Source organism: Anser cygnoides, chromosome 16 (genome assembly GCF_040182565.1).
Source record: "Anser cygnoides isolate HZ-2024a breed goose chromosome 16, Taihu_goose_T2T_genome, whole genome shotgun sequence".
In the NCBI taxonomy this organism is placed as follows: Eukaryota; Metazoa; Chordata; class Aves; order Anseriformes; family Anatidae; genus Anser; species Anser cygnoides.
Genome location: NC_089888.1, coordinates 11,941,248 through 11,964,480, shown reverse-complemented (window position 1 = coordinate 11,964,480; position 23,233 = coordinate 11,941,248). Strand labels below are relative to the sequence as shown.

The 23,233-nt window shown below is 65.0% G+C and overlaps 1 protein-coding gene across 3 annotated transcripts; it reads left to right on the top strand.

The window, feature by feature from the left end:
• Positions 1-12: 12 nt before the first annotated feature.
• On the top strand, positions 13-21,973 carry MTCL2 (microtubule crosslinking factor 2). 3 transcript variants are annotated; one of them, XM_066978409.1, is made up of 15 exons: positions 13-806; positions 6,502-6,726; positions 7,708-7,866; positions 10,082-10,144; positions 12,010-13,239; positions 14,484-14,600; positions 14,777-14,902; positions 15,226-15,456; positions 15,573-15,680; positions 15,843-16,010; positions 16,722-16,973; positions 17,116-17,199; positions 17,592-17,662; positions 17,898-19,347; positions 19,436-21,973. In XM_066978409.1, exons 1-15 carry the CDS (start codon positions 675-677, stop codon positions 19,583-19,585), a joined length of 4,566 nt encoding a protein of 1,521 aa, XP_066834510.1. In that variant the 5' UTR covers positions 13-674; the 3' UTR covers positions 19,586-21,973. The 3 variants fall into 3 exon arrangements, with proteins under 3 accessions (XP_066834510.1, XP_066834509.1, XP_066834508.1); XM_066978408.1 differs by having other exon boundaries at positions 14-806; positions 14,481-14,600; XM_066978407.1 differs by having other exon boundaries at positions 383-806; positions 14,481-14,600; positions 17,128-17,199.
• Positions 21,974-23,233: the final 1,260 nt, after the last annotated feature.

Sequence of the window (23,233 nt, the reverse complement as noted above, 5' to 3'; positions counted from 1 at the left end):
GGGCGGGCGGAGCCGGGGCCGCAGCCGCAGCCGGGGCCGAGCCCAGCGCCGCGCCGCGGGGACACGGACATGGAGGCCGCGGGGCCGGAGCCGGGCCCCCCGGGGCTGCCCCCACCGCCTCCTCCGCCTCCTCCTCCTCCTCCGCCGCCGCCGCCGCCGCTCCCCGAGAAGAAGAAGCTGCAGCGGGCGCCGTCGCCCGCCCGGCCCAAGGAGGTGCCGGGCTGGTCGCTGCCCAGGAGCCGGCGCGGGGGCTCCGCGCACCCCCCGGCGGCCCCGCGGCGGGCGGGCGGCGGCGGCTCGGGGAAGGAGGCGAGGGCCGAGAAGCGGCCGCGGGCGGCGGCGGCGGCGGCCCCGGGCCGGGGGGGGGGGGCGGCCGGGGGGGGCCCTCGGGCCGCGGGGCGCCCAGGGCCAAGGGGAGGTGCCGCGGGGCGGGGCCGGCGGCCGGGGGGCAGCGGCCGGGGGGGTCCGCGCCGGGGTCGGCGCCGGGAGCGGGCCCCGGGTGCGGGCTGAGCGACAGCAGCTCGGAGGCGTCGGACTGCAGCGCCTCGGAGGAGGCGAAGCTGCTGTCGCTGGAGCTCAGCGGGAGCGACGGCGAGTCCCCCGGCGGCGCCCCGCCGCCTCCGCCCTCGGCCGGGGAGGCCTCGCCGCTGCCCGAGGAGCCCTCGGCCGCCTCCATGGCCAGCAGCCGGCTGCAGCTCAGCACCTCGCTCGCCTTCTCCGACCTCACCGAGGAGCTGCTGGACGCCGGCACCGACGGGCTGCTCCGCGAGCTGGAGGACCTGCGCTCCGAGAACGACTATCTCAAGGTGGGCACGGCGCCCCCGGGCCTGACGCGGGGTCCCTGGGCATCCCTGGGGGTCCCCGGGCATGGCACGGCATCCCGGGGCATCCCCGGGCTTCCTTGGGCATCCTTGGGTGTGCCTGGGCATAACAGAGCGTCCCTGGGCATGGCACAGCGTCCCTGGGCATCCTTGGGCATCCCTGGGCATGGCACAGCATCCCTGGGCATCCTTGTGCATGGCACAGCATCCCTGGGCATGGCACAGCATCCCTGGGCATGGCACAGCATCCCTGGGCATGGCACAGCATCCCTGGGCATCCTTGGCCTTAACGGAGCATCCTCGGGCATGGCACCGGATCCCAGGACACCCCTGGTTGTGGCGCAGCATCGCTGGGCGTGGCATGCTTTGGCGTGACATGACATCCCTGGGCATGGCACAGCATCCTTGGGTGTAGTGCAGTTCAGCCTCTCTGGCCATCCTTGGGCAAGGCACGGCATCCCTGGGCATGGCTCCCATCCCTGTGCACAGCATGGGTCACGTCCCCAGGGCATGGTGGGCATGGCACAGGTGGGCTCGGCTCAGCTCAGCCCAGCGTGGCCTGGCCCAGCCTGGCATGGCATCGCTGAGCACGGCCTGGCGCTGAGCACGGCTGGCACGGCTCGCTTTGGTGTCATGCCTGGGGCAGGGCTTGGCTTGTCTGGGCCTGGCATGGCATCACCAGGCATGGCCTGGCACGGCTTGGCTGAGCCCAGCTCAGCTCAGCCTGGTGCAGCTGGGGATGGCCTGGCTCGGCTCGGCTTGGCTCAGCAAGGAGAAACCCAAGCTCGGCACGGCCCAGCTTGTGGCATGGCTCGGCACGGCACAGGGTGGGATGCAGCTGCTGTCCTCTCTGCCTGCTGACGCTGCCAGGCCCCGAGGGGGAGATTTTCCAGCTCATTTCCCTCCACCGGTCCCTGTGCTCGCTCTCCACAGGGCCCGCAGCTCCCTGGGGCCTTTTTCCAGCCTGGCTGGCTCGCGGGCACGTGGTGGAGCCAGGGCGGGCTTGGGGACGAGGGGCTGGGGACACAGGGAGGCACAAACAGTGGACGGGCTGCAGGCATTTTGTATCCTCTGCTCCTCTTCAGGGTGCAGCTCTGGGTGAGATGTTTGTGCCATCACCCGGGCTGCAGTAACACCTTGGGAGGGGGTCAGGAGGCGATAGCAGGCTCGGTGGCTTCTCCTTCGATGTGGCAGGTTGGAAAACGGGCCAGCTCCTGAGCACAGGTGCCAGAGTTTGCGAATGTGCTGGGATTAGTGCTGCGAGGTGAAGGCTGGGCGCTGGGTGCCGCGCCGGAGATGCTCAGCCAGGCCCTTTGTCCATTAGCAAAGCCCCAGCTCGCAGCTGGTGTCCAAACTCCTGCCAGAATTAGCAGTGAGAGCTTAAGGGCTTTGATTTACTGAGAGCTGGAAAAATACAGATGAGGCCCCTCCGGTTTCCAAGAATGCGTGTGAAAACGCTGCTGCTCCGGCCGAGCGCGCGCTTGCTTACTCCATCTTCACGTGATCTTCACGGCGAGCTGCGGGCCTGGAGGGCTCGGGGTATTTTGTGAGCCGTGAGGAGCAACGGCTTCAATTCCTGGCAGGCAGGGCACGGCGCCCGGGACCATTGCAGGGACTTTGGTGTCCCCCCCCCGCTGCGGTCAGGACGTCCGTGCAGGTCCTGCCAGCTGTCCCCCACGGTTCCCCGCTGTCCCACGGGGTGGGGAAGCAGCAGCTTCGGGGGTTTTGCTCCCCTCTCCCAGCTCGAAGGCACGCCACGCCGGCTCCAGCTGGGCAGAAACCCCTGCCACGTGCACTCGTGGGGCTCCAAAAACCAAAGCAGAAGTCGCTGGGCAGTTTGTGCCCGGCTTCTCCGGCAAGGAGCGGAACATGGGGCTGGGCTGCAGCAGGATACGGGGAGCTGCTGGCTTGGCTGTGAATCTGTGGATTTGGGGCTTTAGAGCAAAAAAAGCCAACCCCAAACCAAATGGTAGTGGGACCTGTCCCTGTTGAGCAGCGAGCAGGGGTCCTGTAGAGGCAGCAGCTCCCCTCCCCTCGGGTACCGATGAACCCAACTTGTCGGCGGTGGCACGTCCTGGGACTCACCAGAATAGCTGCAGGTGATGTTTTAATTTGTTGGAGCCAGGTGAAATCCGTGTTTAAAGAGGTGAGGGTTTGGGGCAGGAGGGCGTTCGGCCGCGCCCCGGGGGCCGTGCGGGTGCCACCACGCTGCCGCGGTGCGCAGCGGGCTGCCGAGCCTCGGCAGGGCGAGGCGCCGGCTCGTGTCGCTTCCTTCCCCGGCCCTGATAATCAAATGTACATATTTAAGCACGCCTCACCCGCTTCCCCTTGCAGCAGTGATTTCACGAGGCTTGGATGGGGAAAAAAAAAATGACAAAGGCTTTCAGAAAAACACCAGCAGTGCCGAAACGAGCCACAGGGCTGCCGCTGCCAGCCGCTGCCCTTGGGGCCCAAGCGTTGCTTTTCGGGTTGAGGATTTGGGTCGGGATCGTCCCAGCCGGCCTCCTGAGGCCCCGCGGCGGGCAGGGAGGCTCTGCTGTGCTGGGTGCTGTGGGGGTGCAGCTCGAGGTGCTGATAATGGGGGAGCCCCCCCAGCAGCCACCCTGCGAGGGGCTTGGCAGCATCCTGCCCGCCGGGTCTTGCCCAGTGAGCCCCCGGCTGTTTGCCTGATAATTTACTGGGGCAGGTGGAAAGCTGGGAATTGTGGTTTTTTCCCTCGCTGCAGGGTGCAAGGCGAGGGCTGCTGCGCCGAGCCTGGCGCAGAGGGAAGGGAGGCTGATGTTTGCTCTCAGAGCTGCTGCTCTGCACCTAAAGGAACCCCCGGGGCTGTCCCGTGGGGCGTCCCTCGCTGATCCCACACCCCGCTGGGGGCTGGGGGCGAGCGCTGTGCTGGGACCCCCTCGCTGGCAGGGCACCCTGGATAATTTCCCTTAGAAATCCAGTCTGATTTTATATTGATTTTTATTTTTTTCCCCCTAACAAGTTACAGCATAATTCCCTCTTCTGTCTGGCGGGGGCTCGGAGTTAATTGGAAGCTGCTGCTCGTGCCCTGTAATCTCGCAGGGAGCGGTGCCTGTTGCTGCTGGGCGGTGACCCCGGCTCGGCACGGGGCACGGCAGGCGCCGGGCACAAAGGCCCCGATGCAAAACAAACCCACGGCTCGCATCCTTCCCCTCTCCTCCTCTGCATCCTGCACCGAGGTTTTGGGGTGCTTTTTTGGGGTGCACGTGGCGCTGCTCCTTGGGTGCCAGCGTTGCTGCTTGGCTGTGCCCCAAAGCTGGCGGTGCCGGCGCTGCCAGCGGTGCCGCTGTTTGCGTGGCTCTGTTTTGCATCTCCGGCTGCTTTCTGCTTCTAAATAACGGGAGGGATCCCGCCGGGGAGCTGCGAGCTGCTCCGGCCTTGCCACCCTGCGGGGACGTCGCCCAAAGACCCGCTTGCTCCGAGGGTCGCGGGGGCTTTGGGTAGAAGTGGTGCCTCGTGTTACCGGGAGAATGGCTGAGCCTTGCAGCCCGGCGTGTCGGGAAGAAGTCACTCCTGTTGTCCCTCGTGTCCCTGTGTCCCCCGCAGCTGTGCCATCTCACTGTGTCTTCTGGAGATTTGTTCTCCCCCCTGCTTCTCCTTGTCCTCCTCGTCTCCATGGCTTTGTTCAGCATCGCTTTACGGTGCTCCACGCTTCCAATGCCAGCCCTGAATCCGGGCTGTTTCCGAAGGGTTTCTCCCAGCTGCTGGCTCTGTCCTCGCCTCCATCTGGTTTTTTTTTTTGGTTGGATTTTGCAAAGATGCCATTCCCGGGAGTTTTCTCCAGTGTGTCTGGTGGTGCCACGGGGCTGCTCTGCCTGCGAGGCCATCAGCTTGGTCATCCGAAGCTCTCCCCCAGCCTGGTGGCGTTTCTCCGCTCTCCCATCCTAATCCAGTTATCACGGCTCAGAGGCACGGCCGGCCTCGCGGGGCAAGCGTCCCGTGCAGTGCCCCAGCTGCCCCAGCAGCCGTGTTCAGGTGTTCAAATGCCTTTGGTGGTGGAAGCTTTCCCGAGCCACCGGACCCCAGGCTGATTTCATGCCCCCTTCTTTTCTCGCAGGCACTTCAGAGTTTGGTTTTAAAGTGCTCACGTTTGCCGTGCAGGATGTGCCCTCCAGCAGTCCCTGCCCACGGGCTGTTGTTTTCCCCTGCGCTGTTGCAAGCTGCCTGCTCACCTGTGACGTGTAACACGGATTTTCTGTGATAACTCCCAAGTTCTTCCCAACCCCACCCCAAAAGCTCCTCGGGCTGTCTGGGCTTTTGCTGGTCTCCCCAGGTCGGTGGTGGGTTTCCATCGGGGATGTCACCCCGGGGGCACCACAGCCCTCGCAGCCCTGCCTCCTGACTCGTGCACATCCCCGTGTCTCGTCCCTGCGGGGTTTTATGGCTGAGCCAGCCCGAGGGAAGTGCCCGCCACGTGCCTGCACTGATGCCCTTTGGTGGGGCCGTCCCGGCTCTTCCCGGAGCATCTCGCTCCCACCCTGCTCCCTCTCGGGTTCACCCCCGTTCCTGCCTGCTCCGGAGCCCCAGCACAAAGCCACGCAGCCGTCGTGGCGCTGGCCGGCTCGGGGATAATCGGGGATTGTCTCGGTGACGTCCCCGGTTTGTCATCTCGCGTTGAAATGGGGGCAGGGAAAAGGATGCTCGGGCCCTTTCAGGATCATACCGGGTCTTGCCGAGGCAGATAACACCCGCTGCCGTGGCTGGAGCATTTACGTGGAAGATTTGGGTTGAGATCGGGGTTTTTCACCAGGCTGAGAGGTCTGTCAGTGTGAGAGCTAATGAGGCTGGGCAGGAGGTGGAGGAGGACCCGGCTCGGCGATGGCTGCCCGGTGGCAAAACGAGGGGAAGCCGCAGGTCCCCGGCGCTGGCAGGCTCTCGCTCCTGTCCCCGCGTTGCCTCTCCTCTCCTCTCCGCGCCTGCCGTCTCCTCCTTCCTTCTGACACATCTTTTCCAAGACGACCTACATTTTTCTCGCTGCGGCTGCTGCCTGGGCTGCTCCTGCAGTGAATCCTCTCCTCCCCCATCTTCCTCTTTATTTCAGTTTATTTAAGCAGGCGCTGCCGGGAGTGGTGCACGTGCCCCTTGGCTTGCTGGGGCTTTCACGGCGTCACCGCAGCCCCCAAAGCCCTGCAAAATCCAACCCCCTTCCCTGGTGTGTGGCTCTGCAGGGCTGCCTGTTGTGCGGGGCTTGTATGGGATTTCACATCCACGTCGGGTGCTTCTGGTTGCTTCCCTGGTGCCACAGGTGGGCCGTGCACGGTGCCGGTGACTCCCCGGGCTGATGTGCATGGGCTGCAGGCGCTCCGGTGCCATCCCCTGGCTCCGTGGGTGTCCCCACCGTGTGCAGAGCAGGGGGATGGTGTCCACGGGTCTTTCTGGTGGAGGAGGGAGCCAGCCGTAGGTCTGGGGTCTTTCCAAGCCTTGGCGTAAGCAGTCCTGCCCCGTTTGCAGGGACAGTAGGGGCTTGACCCAGGGGGTTGAACAGGAGGGATGGGGAGCACAGCGGGGAGGTGTCCTGGGGGAAAAGGAGGAGACCAAGGTGGTAGCCCCCATCTGCAGGCTGAGCACTGGCACGTCCCATCCTGTCCCCACCGGTGCCATCCCAGGCAGCGAGAAACGGGCTGCGGGTCTGACGTGTGCCGCGTGCATCTCCCCGCAGGATGAGATCGAGGAGCTGCGCGCCGAGATGCTGGAGATGAGGGACGTCTACATGGAGGAGGACGTCTACCAGCTGCAGGAGCTGCGGCAGCAGCTGGACCAGGCCAGCAAGACGTGCCGCATCCTGCAGTACCGGCTGCGCAAAGCCGAGCGGCGCAGCCTGCGCGTGGCGCAGACCGGCCAGGTGGACGGCGAGCTCATCCACAGCCTGGAGCAGGACGTCAAGGTGATGCTCGGAGGGCGGCGGTCCCCCCGTGTCCCCAGCCCAAGGTGCTGGGGGATGCTCAGGGGAAGGGGTGGAGCGAGGGGGGATTGGTCCCAGAGTGGTTTGGGGTGAGATGTGCAAGGTCTTGGGGTGCAGCTCCCCCAAAAGCTGGGGTCCTGGGAGCTGCTTCTCCCTTTGGCCATCGTGGAAACCTTGCAGAGCCCTGGGCTGGCATGGGGACAAGGTGACTGCTGTGGGGTGGCATTGCCTCGCCCTCCCCAGCCGCCAGCCCGGTGCCGGGGAGTGTTTGCTGAGCACTCCTTCCCACACAGCCGCTGCCGGAGGGGTGAGGTGGCAGCCGGGGACGTCCTGGCGCCGGGGGGTGGCTCGAGGAGCAGCTCGGTTTTTCAAGAGGTGACAGAGGAGCCCGAGACCAAGCACCAGGGGGGGGCTCGGGGGCCGTGCAGGGATGCTCATGCAGTGCTGACCCCCAGCAATGCCTCCCGCAGGGGCTGGAGCCAGGGCACGCTCGGCTCTTGGGGCTCTTGTGAGGTTTTTCCGTAACCCGATGCAGCAGCTCGCCTTTCCCTCTCCGCGGGGCTGCTCCGCTCGCCCCCCTCCCGGCTGTGCAGCTGCTGCGCCGTGGCGAGCCCCCGGCTTTGGCGCTGCTTTTCCAGCGTGGTGGCCTGGAAAAAAGCTCAAAAAGGCGACGAGCATCCCGCAGCACCACGATACGATGGAGGAAAGCAGGGTTCGGCCAGTGGAAATAGGGGCAGGGGAATGGTGGTCACAGCGTGTGATGGAGGGGACACACGCGGTGCGCGTGCCCTGGGGACAGGGTGTCACCCAGCGCGGTGTCTGCTCCCAAGGGTCTCAGCAGCACCCTGGTGAGCTCCGTGGGTGCTGTTTGGGGATGGGAGGTGCCCACGAGGTCCTGTCCACGTGTTGTGGCCGCAGTGTGCTGCTGTACCCGGCCCGATGACAGCCCCGTTGTGTCCCCAGGTGGCCAAGGACGTCTCCGTGCGGCTCCACAACGAGCTGGAGGTGGTGGAGAAGAAAAGGATCAGGCTGGAGGAGGAGAACGAGGACCTGCGCCAGCGGCTGATCGAGACGGAGCTGGCCAAGCAGGTGGTGCAGAACGAGATGGACAAGCTCCGAGAGGTGAGAGGGACACGGAGGGGGGACCAGCGGGCGGCCCCGGGGCTCAGCCCCTAGCAGGTGTCCTGGCCCTGTGCCGCGGCAGCCCCTGGCCCTGCTCGCATCGCTGAAACCCAAACCGTGCTGCAGATGCTCGTGAAACTCGAGCAGCGCTGCCCTGTGCGAGGCGAGCGCCGTGATGTGCAGACAGCAGGGCTGTCCTGACCGCCCGCGGGAGGGATGTGCTCCTGCACCACGGCTTCGTGTGGCTTGGGCTCGTCCCCTTAGGGCATGACTGGGCTCGGCTGGTACACACGTGGTCCCCTGCGGGTGTCCTGCAAAGCCACGTGCGTGTCTGCACGAGACCAGGGTGCTCCGCGCCGTCGGTCTGGGACAAGCTCCCAGCCAGGAGCGCTGCTGGTCCCCGTGCAGCAAGGGGACATCCCATCCGCTCCATCCTCGGGGACAGGAAAGGCATCCCGGTGCCAGTGCAGCCGTGCAATCAATCACGGCGCTTGTAACCCACTTCCCTACTGCCCCGAATGCCTCAGGTCCCCGGGGAGCCTGGGGAGGCGGCGCTGGCTGAGCGCAGGGCAGTGTGCCGGGGGGGGACGCGGTGGCATCGCCCAGCCCTGCTGCCTGCTTGGGGCCACCAGGAGTGGGGACAGGGACAGAGGGCTGCACGCATGGGACAGGAGATTGCCCCTCTGCAGCCACGTGAGCCCGAAGGGGACGCTGCTGGCTGGCACGGGACCTTCTCTGGGGTGCGTGGGGCTGCTGGCAGGCCTGTGCTAGGACATCGCTGGGGACAAATCCGGCTGTCACTGCAGGCGAGCCCTGTGGGGACAAAGCCGGGCGCGCTGGGTGCTTCTGCAGCTCCTGCTGGGCTCCGCACTGAGCACAGGGGCTTGCTTCCACTCTCGGAAAGGGCACGTCCCCAGGCGTTGGGGTTACTCACTTATTCCAGAGCGTTAATTAGGCAAAGGAGCGAGTTAACAACCCTCAGCCGCCTCCTCCCTTCTGCCGGAGGGCACAGAGCAGCGGCACAGCTTGTTAGCAGCAAGGCAAACAGGAGGAGGCTGGGCAGGGCTGGGCTTGCCCCTTGGGCTGGTTCTTTCTCGCTTCCACGAGGTTTTTCCGTGGTGGGACGTGCAGCGTGTCCCCCAAGGTGCCTTCGCCCCCCTGGGATCAATGCCAGCCTCAGGGACCGCAGCACCTCCAGCGTGGGACGCGGGGCGAGGGCACGCTCGTCCCCAGCGGGTCCGGGCCGAGGGATGCCGACGTGGCACAGGCAGCCCCCGGGGGGGTGCAGCAGCTCCAGCGCTGGTCTTGGCCTTAATAGGAAAGCTGGAGCCCGGCACCTTGGCACAGGCAGCCGCTTACATTTCACAGCTGCTTTCTTTGGCTGCTGGGGCCTCAGCGCCAGCTTGGAAGCACGCCCGGGGCGGCCCCCGGCCCCCCGTGCCTGGGGGGGCTTCAGCCCCACTGCGTCGCCCACCCCGGCAGAGCGGGATGGGGTGCGTGGCCGGGGACAGGTTCACACTGATGTGGGTTTTTTTAGACCCTTATGGCTCTGCCTGGGCTCCCTGTGTCCCAGCTGTCCTCGCTAGCCTGGGGGTCATCCCTTGTGCCCCCAGGGACGCTGGTGCTGACTGCCGCTGGGTGCTTCTCGTGCCGGGGCAGTCCGAGGGACAGGAGGGTGATTTCTGGGGGATTTAGGGATGGGAATCCCGCTGTCACGCTCTCGCAGGCTGTCCCCAGCAGCGTGACAGCCAGTGGCTGATCCCAGGTCTCCGTTTGCAGCTGCAGCCGGTCGGGGAGAAAGGCACCAGGGACGTGTCCCGCTGCTGCCTGCACGCAGGGAAGAGGTGGTGGGGAGCATCGGCTGCTGCTCCCAAGCTGGGATGCCCCAGAGCCATCTCGGCCTGGGATTCCCCGCTCCGTCCCGCCATGACTCAGCCTCTCCACCGCTCGCTTCCTGCTCCCTCCCTGCTCTCGTGCCCGCAGGGGTATTTCTGGCCAAGCCCCATGACACGACGCCTGGCAGGCTGGCTCCCCCGTGGCGAGGGGCTCATCCCGTGGGGCCCTGGCATTTTTCTGGCTGCCACGAGCCGTGGAGCCGTCAGCACTGCCCTGCCTGCGGTGTCCCCAGCCCTGGGGGGTGGCCGGGCGGCTCTTTGTGTCCGCACTGGCGTGCCGTGCTGCATCCGTGGGTAACATCCCTCTCTTCTCCCTGCAGAATTCCCTGAAGAAAAGGGGGTCTCGCTCCATCGGGAAGGCCGAGAAGAAGCCGTCAGTGCAGGTACGGGCTGCGGTGCCCGCCCCAGGTAGCGGTGCCGGCCGGTGGCCGCTGAGCCTGGCACAGGGGGGAGTCCCGGGCAGGGCGGCGACATCCCCTCCTTGCAGGGCTTCTCTGCCTTCTGCACAAGGCAGGGATTGATGTGCTGGGCCATCCTCCTTGTCCTCAAGGATCCCTTGTCTCCCTTTATCAATGGGGCCTCAGAGCAGGCAGTGGCTTGAACCTTTTCCTCGTGCTGGGGCTGCCTGTGCCAGCGGCTGGGCTGCAGGGTGGTCCCGGGGGGCCCGGGGTCCCTGTGGGGAGCAGCTGGAGGCCGCTGTCCCTGTCCCTGCCCCGTGACAGGCTGCTGGGCGAGCGCGGGGAGGGGGACGTGCCAGCAGCAGGAGGATTTCATCTGTCACTCGCTGTTGTGCTGAGCTGCTCTGAGTCCTAATGCTGTCAGCGGGGAGGGGCAGAGCTGCCTGCTGCCGGTAGGAGCGCGAGGGCTTTAACAGCCCCTGAATCCCCTTCCGAAGGCAGACCCGTGTGATCCGTTCTGGGCAGCAGACCTGCTCCCCCAAAGCCTGGCGGGGAGCCCCGTGAAGGTCTCATCACGGGGACCCCGGGGTTCCTGGCTCGCCCCATGTCCCCGTGTCCCTGCAAAGCGCAGCCGAGCACACACCCCGCTGCTCCCCTCGCTGTCGTCTTCACGGAGCTGAGAGCCCCGCTGCGGGGCCGTGGGGCTGGCCGTGGGGCAGGGCAGGAGCGGGTGCAAAGCCGAAGCCATCCCCGGGTTCCCCGGGGTGCCGATGCCCTGGCAGCGGGTCCCCGTCCTCCCTCCCTCCCTCCCGCCCCAGTGCAGCCGCCCGTGACTCAGCGGTGCCTTCCTGGGCCCCTTTCCTGCCCGGCCGTGCTGGGCTCTCACAGAACATGGAGCTGGGGCAGGGGCAGGCTCAAAACCAAGCTCCGTCCCCTCTGTCCCCCACCCCAGGAGCTCTCGAGGCGCTCCCCGTGCTGCCTGGGGTGTGGGCGTCCCCCCGGCCATGCCAGGGGCAGGGGGAGGCGCCCGCTTGTGGCTTTTTTTTTTTTTTTTTCCTGGAAAAAACAGGAACTGAGGTCACGTCTGCCCAGCTGGGACTGCGGCCCTGTGGCGCTGGCCCCCCCTCCACTGTCCCCGTGGCCATACTGGGGAATAAGGCAGCACCCCGAGCCCAGGGCAGCCCCTCGGGGCTGGAGGCACCGCAGCGTTTGGTGGCTCCCGGAGCCATGTGGGCACCGCTGCCCGTGCTGGAGGGGGACTGGGGTGCTGGGGACGGGGTGAGCTGGCGGTGGGTGCCACCAGCGGGTCCCCTCCTGGCGGTCAGTGGGCTGGAGTGACCCCGCGGCACAGGAAACCACGAGCTGGGCGTCAGGAAATCCTGGCCCTCTGTCCAAAAACTGCTCCGTAGCTGAGAAACGGTCTCTGAGGGCAAACAGCGGAGCTGGCTGTTGATAAATTTAAAAGCAGCCTGAGCAAAACCCCATGCACGGTTCCGGGAAGCAAAAGGGCTCGGGCAGGGCTGGGGGCTTGGCTGGGGCTGCCACCCCCCGGCGTGGTGAGGGGGGGCAGCGAGGACAGGGACAGGACAGGGACAGGGACGGGTGGCCGGGAGGAAAGGGGCTGGGCGACGGGTGGGACCTGGGGAGGTTTCCAGCCCTCGTGAAAAACAAAACCCAACCAGAAGAAGGCCTCGTTCCAGCCACTTCTGCAGGCACCCGGCAGCTTTCCCTCCCCGTCACACATGGTGGCAGGGCTGGGCCGGGTCCCCACGTCCCACCTCGGTGTCGGTGCCCGATGTCCCTCAGGTCCACCAGGACCTTCCTAACGCCTGTCCCCGCTCGGTCCCCAGGAGGACAGCGCGGACCTGAAGTGCCAGCTGCATTTCGCCAAGGAGGAGTCGGCCCTGATGTGCAAGAAGCTGACCAAGCTGGCCAAGGAGAACGACGGCATGAAGGAGGAGCTGCTGAAGTACAGGTCCCTCTATGGGGACCTCGACAGCTCCCTGTCCGTGGAGGAGCTGGCCGACTCGCCCCACTCGCGTGAGGCCGAGCTCAAGGTCCACCTCAAGCTGGTGGAGGAGGAAGCCAACATCCTCAGCCGCAGGATAGTGGAGCTGGAGGTGGAGAACCGTGGCCTGCGGGCGGAGATGGATGACATGAAGGGCCAGGGGGACAGGGAGCTGCCGGGGCAGGACCTGCGGTTCCTGGCGTGCCCCTCGGGCTGCGGGGACGCGGGGGACACGGTGGTGGAGCTGCGCCGGCACCTGCAGTTCGTGGAGGAGGAGGCCGACCTGCTGCGACGCTCGCTGCTGGAGCTGGAGGACCAGAACAAGCTCCTGATGAACGAGCTCAACAAGTACAAGTCGGACCACGAGCTGGACGTGACGCTGTCGGAGGACAGCTGCTCGGTGGTCAGCGAGCCCTCGCAGGAGGAGCTGGCCACGGCCAAGGTGCAGATCAGCGAGCTGAGCGGCAAGGTGAAGAAGCTGCAGTACGAGAACCGCGTCCTCCTCTCCAACCTCCAGCGCTGCGACCTGGCCTCCTGCCAGACCACCCGGCCCATGCTGGAGACCGACGCCGAGGCCGGGGACTCGGCACAGTGCGTCCCCACCGCCGGCTGGAGGGACGGGCACGGCGGCGAGGCCGAGCAGCAGGACAGGGTGCCCGGCGGGGGGAAGGCGCTGGACGGCGGTCCCGCTGCCAAGCTCCTCAAGGTCAAGGACTTCGAGACCCTGCTGGGCATCCGGGACCAAGCGGCGCTCGTCAGCAAAGCCATTGACGTCTTGATCTCGGACGCCAACGGCTTCACCTCCGGCTTGAAGCTGTGCCTGGACAACGAGTGCGTGGGGGGGCTGCTGGCCGAGGCGGTGGATAACAGCAGCGAGGGCCCCAGCGACGCCAAGCTGATGAACGTGCTCCTCATGAGGCTGGGGGTGCTGCAGCAGGACCTGGGCTGCTTCATGAGGAAGGTGGACCACCTCGCCGGCGGCCTCAAGGAGCACGCGGACTCCTTCCCCTTCTCCGGCAGCCACGAGGCCACCAAAGAGGGGCTGCAGAAGGAGAACGGCTCCGACTTCCAGGTACGGGGCTTCTTCCCATGGCCGCCCTGCAGCACTTGTTGGTTTATTTGCTGCTTCTTGCTCTGTTCTCCTGCTTTAACGGAACAAACCCTGACCCCTAACGTTCCCCTCCTCGTGGCTCCCCAGAGCAATCCCCCAACTAACGCTCACCTCGCTGCATGCCGTGGCACCTGGGACAGGATAGGACTCTGCTCCAACAGAGTGTGCGCCGGGCGGGAGGTGGGGCCGGGGGGCTCACAGCGATGTCCCACCCCGGTGGGGCGGCTTGGCTGCTCTCCTCCATCTGTGGCCAGGCTCCTCGCAGAGCCAAGCGTCCCCACCTGTGATGCTCTTTGCTGTTTGGGTTGGGCCCCTGGTTTGAAAGCCTGTCCAGTCGGCATCGTAAGAGCACCCCAAGTTCACAGAATCACAGAATCATCTAGGTTGGAAGAGACCTCCAAGATCACCTAGTCCAACCTCTGACCTAACACTAACAAGTCCTCCACTAAACCATATCACTAAGGGCTACATCCAAACGTCTTTTAAAGACCTCCAGGGATGGTGACTCAACCGCTTCCCTGGGCAGCCCATTCCGACGCCTAACAACCCTTTCAGTAAAGAAGTTTTTCCTAATATCCAACCTAAACCTCCCTTGCAACCTGGCTTGCAAGCACCCAACTTAGAAGGAGCTTCATCCCCATTTGTGTGCACTGTGACGGTTCCCAGGCAGGGTAATTCGCAGAGCAAAAACCCCAGGGCAACTTTGTCTCCAACGGGGAACCCTCCCATGGGGAGCAGCCCATGCCCTCCTGTCTGGGGAGGCCAGTTCATGCCAGGACAGCCGGGGATGGGGACCTGGCTGGGGACACAGGTCCCACTGTGGACACAGGGCACCTTTCTGGAGCACACTCGCTTGTTCAGAGTCCTATTTTTCTGCATGCTGCTGGACCGCAGTCCCACCAGCCCCAGGTCCCGGTCTCCCCCAGTCACTGCATGGCACCGTAACTGGTGTTTGCACATTTTTTCCCTCTTTCTCTCTTTTTTCCCCTTCCCCAAACAACCCAGGCCACGTGTCTCGTCATCCTGTGTTTCCTTTTGGTTTCCGCATTGTCTCCCACCATGGTGATGAAGTTCCTTCTCCTCACCATCCTTTTTGTTGTCTTGTAGTCCTTTACTGTTTCGGAGACCCATTGTTTTGTTTTCTGGCTTTCTTTTCTTCCCGCTCTTTTGGTTTGTTCTCATTAACTTGCCCACGCATGCAGCAGCCTGATTTTAGGGACGCCGACCCTTACCGCATCACCCACACCAAGGACACGGACCCCGCGCATCCCCGGAGCTACAAAACCTGCCGGCCCGACGAGAACGACTCCTACGCCACCGAGGTACGGAACCACCTGCCCAGCACGGACAGGGAGCCGTGCGTGTCCCCTCAGCGGGGCTGGCAGGGTCGGGGCTGCCCGGGGAGCAGCTCGGTGGGAGGGCTGCAGAGCTGGAGAGGGGGTGCTGAGCACGTCCCCCTGCCCGCTGGGCACCCACCGTCCCTCCTGTGCCCTTGCAGATGAAGGAGCTGCAGCTGGTGCTGTCGGAGGCCAACGAGAGCCTACGGGGGCTGCAGGAGCAGCTCTCGCAGGAGAGGCAGCTGCGGAAGGACGAGGTGGACAACTTCTCGCAGAAGATCTGCCAGGTGAGCGGGTGGTGGTGGCCCCGGGAGGCAGGGTCCCCACGTGCATGGCCCCAGGCTGGTGACCCCCCTGGCGACACCCAGACCACACAACCTCCCATCCTCGAGGGGCGCAGGGGCTGAGCGTGCCTCTCTGTGCACGTGGGCGTGCAGCCGTGCAGGGCTCACACCTTTTGCCTTGATGGCCCCGCTGTCCCAGGGGGGTTGCAGCTACCTGTAGGCTGAGCTGGGGACATTATATCTGGGGTCCCATGCTGGGCTGAGGCTATGGGGAGGGGACACGACAGCCTGCATGGGTGCTGATGGCTCAACGCATCCCTCCGCAGCTGAAGGAGGACCACCAGAAAGCCCTGCTGCGGCGTGAGTTCGAGCTGCAGAGCCTGAACCTGCAGAGGCGGCTGGAGCAGAAGTTCTGGAGCCAGGAGAAGAACCTGCTGGTGCAGGAGTCGCAGCAGTTCAGGCAGAGCTTCCTCCTGCTTTTCATGAAGCTCAAGTGGTTCCTCAAGCGCTGGCGCCAGGGCAAGATAGTGCACAGCGAGGGCGATGACTTCCTGGAGGTACCGTGGGCACGGGCGGTGGGACACTCAGGGACAGGGGACATCCGTCTGGGTGCTGTGTGATCCTCACGGGATCCATGGGACCCTCAGCAAGCTGCCTGTGCCGTCCCCTGCAGGTGAACAGCATGAAGGAGCTGTACCTGCTGCTGGAGGAGGAGGAGCTCGCCCCGCAGCAGCAGGCGGACAACAAGACCTGCGCTGGGGACGCCTGGACCCCCAACACGGTGAGCGGGGTGGGCAGGATCGGTCCCAACCGGGCATCACTGTCGGGCGGTGGGGTGATCCCAAACCCTGGTGGCACCCCACGTCCCTCCCCCCGGGGCTGGCAGCGTGCAGGACCGGGGCGCGGAGGCGGCAGCCCCCGCTCACCGCCCGGTCCCCGGCAGCCCAACGAGTGCATCAAGACGCTGGCGGACATGAAGGTGACCCTGAAGGAGCTGTGCACCGAGCTGCGGGAGGAGCGGCGCGGCGCCGGCGAGCTGCAGCAGCAGTTTACCAAGGCCAAGGCCGCCTGGGAGATGGAGCGTGCCGAGCTCAAGTGCCACGTCGCCCAGGTGGGAGCCGCGGGGGGGGACGTGGGGCTGGGGGGCTGCCCGCGCCGGGTGCCAAAGCGTGGCTGCTGGGGAGGGCTGGGAGGAAGGATGGCACGGCGGGAATCACAATGAGCAGCAGCTCCGGCAGGCGAGTTTCTATAGCAACGGGGCTGGCACGAAAATCCCGACTGCGGGAGCAGAGGATGCTCTTTATTCCTCTGCTGGGTTTGTCTGGGGGGGTGGGATGGTGCCGGGGCTCACCGTGCTCTGGCCATGCACCACGCTCATCCCGTCCCTTGCTGGAGCAGCACCAGAGCCCTCTTCTCCTGTCCCCTTGGTCCCCCGGCCCGTTCTGCCCTGCTCTCGTGGTGGTGAGGGGTTTTGGCTCCCTTGTGCCACGCTGGCAGCAGCCGGTGGCTGTGCATCTGCTCACCAGAGCACTGCCAGCGCTTCCCGGGCGGTGTTTCTCCATGGTGCCCATCCACGGTCCCCAATTCCCCTGTCTCCTCCCCAAAAGCAAGCAGAGCCACCGTGGGGGCGGCAGCCCTGTTCCAGATGCCTTCAGGGCCAGCAGCAGCAGTGTCCTCAGGGAGCGCTCTGCCAGCCCCGCAGGCAGTGCCACCCTCACGGGGCGGGGAGGAATGCCGTGGGGACATCCAGCCCCCGTCCCCTTGGGTGACCGTCCGTCGGTCCGTCTGGCACGACGGGGCTGCCAACGCCGTGTCCCCACAGCTGGAGGCCAAGGCGGGCAAAGGCCTCACCGAGCGGGCGCTGCCGGACTGGAAGGTGGCCCTGAAGAGGGAGCGCGAGGAGCACCAGCACCTCCTGGCAGAGTCGTACAGCGCCGTCATGGACCTGACCAAGCAGCTGCAGATCAGCGAGAAGAACTGGAACCAGGAGAAGGTGGAGCTGCTGGCCCGCTTCAAGGAGGAGCAGCAGCAGGCGGAGCAGCAAGCGAAGGACCTGCAGAACAAACTCAACCAGGTATGGTGTCCCCGACCGTGCACGTGTCCTCCAGCCTCTGCTGCTTGCTCGCTGTGCTTGAATGCTCCTGGGGCACACCCGGCGAGCAAGCAGCAGATGCTTTGCTTGCCCAGAGGGGCACATGCACACGTTGAGTGACCAGCGTGTTCTCCAGTTGCAGAAAGGAACCAACCCATGGGCTTTGAAGCACTCTGAAATGGAGAAGCACGGTGGCAACTGGAAAGAGGTGGGCAAGAGAGGGTGGCATGGTCTTTTGGCTTCCCATTGGGCTCAGGTCTGTGTTAAAAATTAGGAGGAGGTTGCACGCACCCCAAAATAGTATCCCCTTGAGCAGCAGTCTCCCAGCAATGGTTGCAGGGAGGCCACCTGGGATTAGGGAGATGGAGACAGCAGAGAGCATGGCTCATCCTGCTGCGGCAAACCCTATGGGCTTCAGACGGTTGATTTTAGAATAGTTCTGGTTGCAGCCAGCCCTGTGTAGCCTTGGGAGTGGGGTGCAGGACTTGGAGATGTTGGGGAGGTGCCAGAAAGGAGCAGGGTGCAGCCCCTGCTCCAGCACATCCGTGTGCTATGGGCCTGTGCCTTCTGCCACCAGAGCTTGCTTCTGTGTCCTCCTAGGCTCTCAATGAAAAAATCACAGACAAAGAGACAATCTCTGAAGAAGAAGCCAAGGGAACCAACTTAAAAAGGTGAGTGTGTCAGTGGTGTGATCCTCAGGGCGTGGAGGAGGTCAGCAGCCCTCAGGGCCAGGCCTGCCTCCAGCTCTGACTGGACACAGACGTGGCCCAGGATTGTCCCGGAGGCGAGAAGCAGGTCTGGGTGCCCAGCAGGTCCCGTTGGGGCGGTGCCTTCGGCTGTCCCCACACCGTCACCCTGTCCTGCTGGGTGGGCGATCAGTGAGCCCTGTCCTCTCTTCTCCCGCAGGACCAAGTCCGTTTCCTCCATGTCAGAGTTCGAAAGCTTGCTCGACTGTTCTCCCTACCTCCCTGGAAAGACTGCGCCCGGGCTGGGCGACCATTCCCGAGGCAAAAAGGTGTCTGCAGCCGCCCAGCTGCTGCCCAACGGGATCCGGGACAGCACCGGCCTTCCTCCCCCGAACTGTACATATGTGAATATCGAGCAACCTGCCCCTGACGGCCTGGCCAAGGAGAAGCTGGGCATCTCCTCCTGGGACTACTCGCGGGCCAGCAGCTTCTCGGGGCACGACACGGCCCAGAAGCAGATGCAGAGGAGCTACACGGCGCCCGACAAGACGGGGATCCGCATCTACTACAGCCCGCCCGTGGCGCGGCGGCTGGAGGCACCTCTGGTGCACAACAAGGAGGGGAAGATCATGATCGAGCCCGGCTTCTTGTTCACCATGGCCAAGCCCAAGGAGCCGGAGGAGTCGGCCAGCGCGGAGAGCACGTACAGCCAGTGGCTGTGCAACTTCTCCAAGCAGCAGCGGGAGCTGCTGGACGGCGGCGCGGTGGAGAGCGCGGTGCCGCCGGTGCCCCGCTTCCCGCCCTCGCTGCACGACCTGGAGATCTCCGGCAACATGAGCGACGACATGAAGGAGATCACCAACTGCGTGCGGCAGGCCATCCGCTCCAGCTCGCTGGAGAGGAAGGTGAAGAGCGCCTCGAGCCAGACGGTGGGGCTGGCCCACGTGGGGACGCAGACCATCCAGACGGTGAGCGTGGGCCTGCAGACGGACCTGCCGCGCGGCGGTGTGCACAGCAAGAGCTGGTCCCCGCGCAGCTCCTCCCTCGTCTCCGTGCGCAGCAAGCAGATCTCCTCCTCCCTGGACAAGGTCCACTCCAGAATCGAGCGGCCCTGCTGCTCCCCAAAATATGGCTCTCCGAAGCTGCAGAGGAGGTCTTCCTCCAAACTGGACGCCTCCAAGGACAGGAGCCTCTGGAACCTGCACCAGGGCAAGCAGAACGGCTCTGCCTGGGCCCGCTCCACCACCACGCGCGACAGCCCCGTGCTCAGCAACATCAACGACGGCTTGTCCAGCCTCTTCAGCGTGGTGGAGCACGCGGGCAGCACCGAGTCCATCTGGAAGCCGGGCTGCCCTGAGGGCAGCAGGGCCAAGCCTGAGGCCCCCAAGTACGGCCTGGTGCAGGAGTTCTTCAGGAACGTCTGCGGGCGGGCACAGAGCCCCACAGGCCCCCCAGAGAAGAAGGATGCTGGCAGCGGGGAGGAGGGTGCCAAGAAAACCGAGCACCCCGGCCCGGCCGCCTACCACCCGGCCGAAAGCGCCTCCCGCATCTTGAGCAAGAAAGTCCTCAAACAAAGCAGCTGCGAGGACCCGAAGCCGTCATCCCCCGGCCAAGGGAGCAAGGAGGTGGCCCCCCGGGACCCTGACCTCATCTCAGCTCTAGCCAGCGAGGTAACGAGGCGGGGTCCCCCTGCGCACCGGGGTGTCCCGCGGGGACGGCTCCGGCACCCTCTAACCGCCCCCCACTCTCTCTTTGCAGGACATGGCGTGCGACTGCAGCTCGCAGTCCCTCACCTCCTGCTTCGCCCGGCCGTCCCGCTCCGCCGCCCGCCACTCGCCCTCCAAGTGCAGGCTGCACCCCGCGGACCCCCCCAGGGCGGAGGAGAAGCCGGGGCCCCTGAGTGAGTGAGGACGGCGGGACGGGGCGCGCAGCCTTGCCTGCTTCCCACTCTCCTGCCCCGAGAGCGCCCGCGGGGCCCCTCTCAGGGACGCATCTGTCTCCTAACCGTCCCCTCACCCTTGGGGACGCTTAAGAAGCAGATGGCGAAGGGCGCCGGGCGGCGGAGGCTGCCGGCAGCAGCAGGGCGTCCTGCCGGGGTGGCCGTGTCACCGGCACGGGGGGGAGCGGCGGGGTCCCCATGGTGGCCTCGGGAAGGGGACGGCCGCCGTGCGAGGTGGCGGTGCTGCTTGGCCAGGGGTGAAGCGCAGCGGGGTTGGAGTCAAGGGTTGGAGCTCCGTGGGCTGGATCCGGCCCCATGACCAGCGCCGCCTGCCCGGCATGTCCCTGAGGGCCCCGGTTGCGGGGCGGTTGCATCAGCCGCATCCGTCGGCTGCATCCTGGAGGCCGGGGGGAGGCGGGGAGAGTCCCCGGGCTGGGCGGCACGTGGAGGCTGTCCCCATCTGTCCCCATCGCCCTCCCGCTGCAGGGGGGCTGCCGGGCTCCTCCGCTGCTGGGAAGGGTCTGGGCTGCCCCCGGCGTGGTGGGGAAGCTGGGTGTATGTGTGGCGTGTCCTCGTCTCCTCTCCTACCCTAATCCCAAGGGGCCTTGGCTGGGAGCAGCGCGGTGGGACCCCCCCAGCAGCCTCCACCCTGCGGAGCGCCCACCTCCCTGCCCGGGGCCACGTGTAGTTATTTGCTCCTCCAAGTGCTGAGTTTAAATATTCCTCCTTCCCTTCCCCCCTCCCCCTTTTTTTTTCCCCCCTTCTTCCTCCTCTTTTGGCTCTGCCCAACTCCGGACAGCCTGCAATGTAAACCAAGTGCATTTTTTGAAAACAAAACATACCGAAATGAGCTAAATTGGAGATGCACCAATTGGATTAAGAGATTGTGGGCTGGGCGGCTGCAGCACGGCTCGCAGCCTCCGCCGCACAGCGGTCGGGCGGTCGCCATCGAGAAAAGCCTCATCTGGGGAGGGAGGAGGGCAGCATCCCAGCAGCGCTGGTGCCCCTGTGCGCAGCCCAGGGCGAGAAGGGTGATTTTGGAGACGGCTGCTTGACCCATTTTCAAGCTGCGTGCCAGGGGCTGGGCAGGATTTGCACAGATGGAGCTGCCTGCAGGTGCCTGTGCCTGCCGGGGCTCTGGGCATTGCTCGGGGGGGCTCTGGGCATTGCTCCAGAGCCTCTGGGCATTGTTCTGAGGCTGTGTACGCTGCTCCAGGGGCTCTGTGCATGGCCCCAGGGACTCTCAGCATTATTCTAAGGCTGTGGACATCGCTCCTGGGGCTCTGTGCATTACCCAAGGGTGCTGGAAAGTGCCCTGGGGGCTCTGTGCAGTGCCCTGGGGGCTCTATTCACAGCTCCAAAGGCTCCTGCATGGCTCAGGGGCTGTGTGTAGTGCTCTGGGGGCTCTGTGCAAGCCCCCAGGGGCTCTGTACACTACCCTGGGGGCTCTGCGCACTGCTCCAGAGCCTGTGCGCATTGTTCTGAGGCTGTGTACATCGCTCCAGGGGCTCTGTGCACTGCTGTCATCTTGCAGCCACGCTTAAAAAACGCTCCTGCTGCCGCAGCTGCTGCCCCCTCCCGTCCAGCCGCACGCTGCCCGCAGCAGGACGGCTGCATCACTGCCACGTCGCAGCCTCCGTCAGCATCTCCGCGACAGCCGCTCACTGCCTGTGTCTCCGGACACACCAGCATCAGCCAGGGCCAGCCGGCCCAGCACCGATGGCCTTTCGCTCTGGGGGCAGCCGGCCGGCCCCCCGGGGCCCTCGTCCCCCGGGCGTGGGGCAGGCGCTGCCCTCCGTCACCAGCAGCCAGGGCCAGGCAGCGTCCCCGCCTGCCACCCCCACGTCCCCGGCGGGCGCAGCGCTGCCGCCAGCACTCTCCTGCTGTACATAGATCCTTTCGGGGTGGTTTTTAGCATTTTCATCGAAGACTAGGTCTTGTTTTCGTTTTGTTTTTAAAAGACTCTCTACTTTTGGAATGTGGTTTCTCATTTTTACAACTGCCTTTTAATTATTTGTAATATCGGTCAGTTCTGTCTTACTCTGTAAATAGCGGTGCCGGGTGTTTCCCACAGGGATGGGGACGGGGACAGGGGGTGGCAGGGGCTTTGCAAAGGCAGCATTGCAGAGAGGCAGGAGCTGCTTTGGCCGAGCCCGGGGCGATGGGAACAAATCATTAGCTGGGGAGGTGGCAGGTTTGGCCTCAGCCCCTGCAGCCTCTGCCCTCGTCCTCACCACGGTCCCTGTGCCCCCCCCAAGGTCGCATGAAGGGCAGGATTTGCCCCGATGACGGTGCCCACCCGCACCCTGTGCCGTGCCTGCTTGTCGTGTGATGAATAAAGGCCCTGCAGACCCTCACTTGTGCCCTCGGCGCCACTTTTGCAGGCTGCGGAGGGGAGCGAGGGGTGGCCCGTGGCCGGGGGTGCCCCCAGACCCCGTCCTCGCCAGCTGCCCCCACACAGTGTCCCATCCTCTCCCCATCCCTGTGTGCTGACTGACCCTAGATCTGCCATACCACCGTGGCTTCCCTGCCATCACCCTTGGGTCCTCCGTGGCCTCTCACCCCACGTGGGCTCCTCTCGGCTCCGTGGTGGTCTTGTGTCGCTGGTGCTCCCCACGCCTCCCCTGTCCCAGCCTGCCCAGCCGTGTCCCCATCACTGCCCGGGCTTCCTACCCTCGTGCCCCTCGTCACCCGGAGGTCCCAGCCTCCTCCAGGCTCGCTACGTTCAGCTCTCCCTCCCTGAGCTCCCCCATCACCTCCCGTATCACACCCCTCCTTTTGCTCCTCCATCATCCTTTGTGTACCATCCCTTCTGTCCCTGCTCCTCAGTCCCCCAACGTGTCCCATCCTTCCTTCTTCTTCTCCTCCATCTTCAGCTGCATCTCTTTCCTCCTTTGTGTGCTCTTCCATTGCCCACCATGTCCTGCCCCTCATTATTCTGCTTCTGCGTCACCCACCCAGCTCATTCCTGCTTCCCATGTCCCACCCCTTCCACATTCCTTCCCTCTTCCTGTGCAGTTCCATCTTCTGCCATGTCCCATCCCTCCTTCCCCTGCTTCTCCATCACCCACCCATCCCGTTCCTCCTTCCCGTGCTCCTGTCACCCAGTGTCCCATCCCTCCCTGCCACGTTCCTGTTATCTGTGTCGTCCCACGTGTCCTTCCATCCCTGCCACATCCTCTTCCTCCTTAGCTCCTGAGTCCTCCCTCACATCCTATCCTTTCTTGTCCTCTGCCGTCACCCACTGCCTCCATCCCTCCTTCCTGTGCTCCTGTCACCCCTGCACCCCATCCCTCCCTGCCATGTTCCTCCATCACCCACCATGTCCCATCCCTCGTTACGGTGCTTCTCCATCGCCCATCGCCTCCCATTCATCCTTCCTGTGCTCCTCCATCACCCACCACGTCACATCCCTCCTCCTAATGCCCCTCCATCACCCCATGGTGCATCCTTCCCTGCCGTGCTTCACTATCATCCGCCACATCCCATCCCTTGTTATCCTCATCCACCTCCCACCATCTCCTAATCTCGTCTTCCTCCGCTTCCACCCTGTCCTATCTGTCCTCACCTGCTTCACCTCCAGTCTTTTCCTCTCATATTACTTCTTTTGTCATCAT

Excerpts from the sequence above, each read along its gene's own strand:
- MTCL2 (XM_066978408.1), top strand. The coding sequence starts at position 675 with ATGGCCAGCAGCCGGCTGCAGCTCAGCACCTCGCTCGCCTTCTCCGAC. Across the intron at positions 6,727-7,707 it reads GCCTGGAGCAGGACGTCAAG|GTGGCCAAGGACGTCTCCGT; the intron begins GTGATGCTCGGA and ends TTGTGTCCCCAG. Across the intron at positions 17,200-17,591 it reads ACGGTGGCAACTGGAAAGAG|GCTCTCAATGAAAAAATCAC; the intron begins GTGGGCAAGAGA and ends GTGTCCTCCTAG.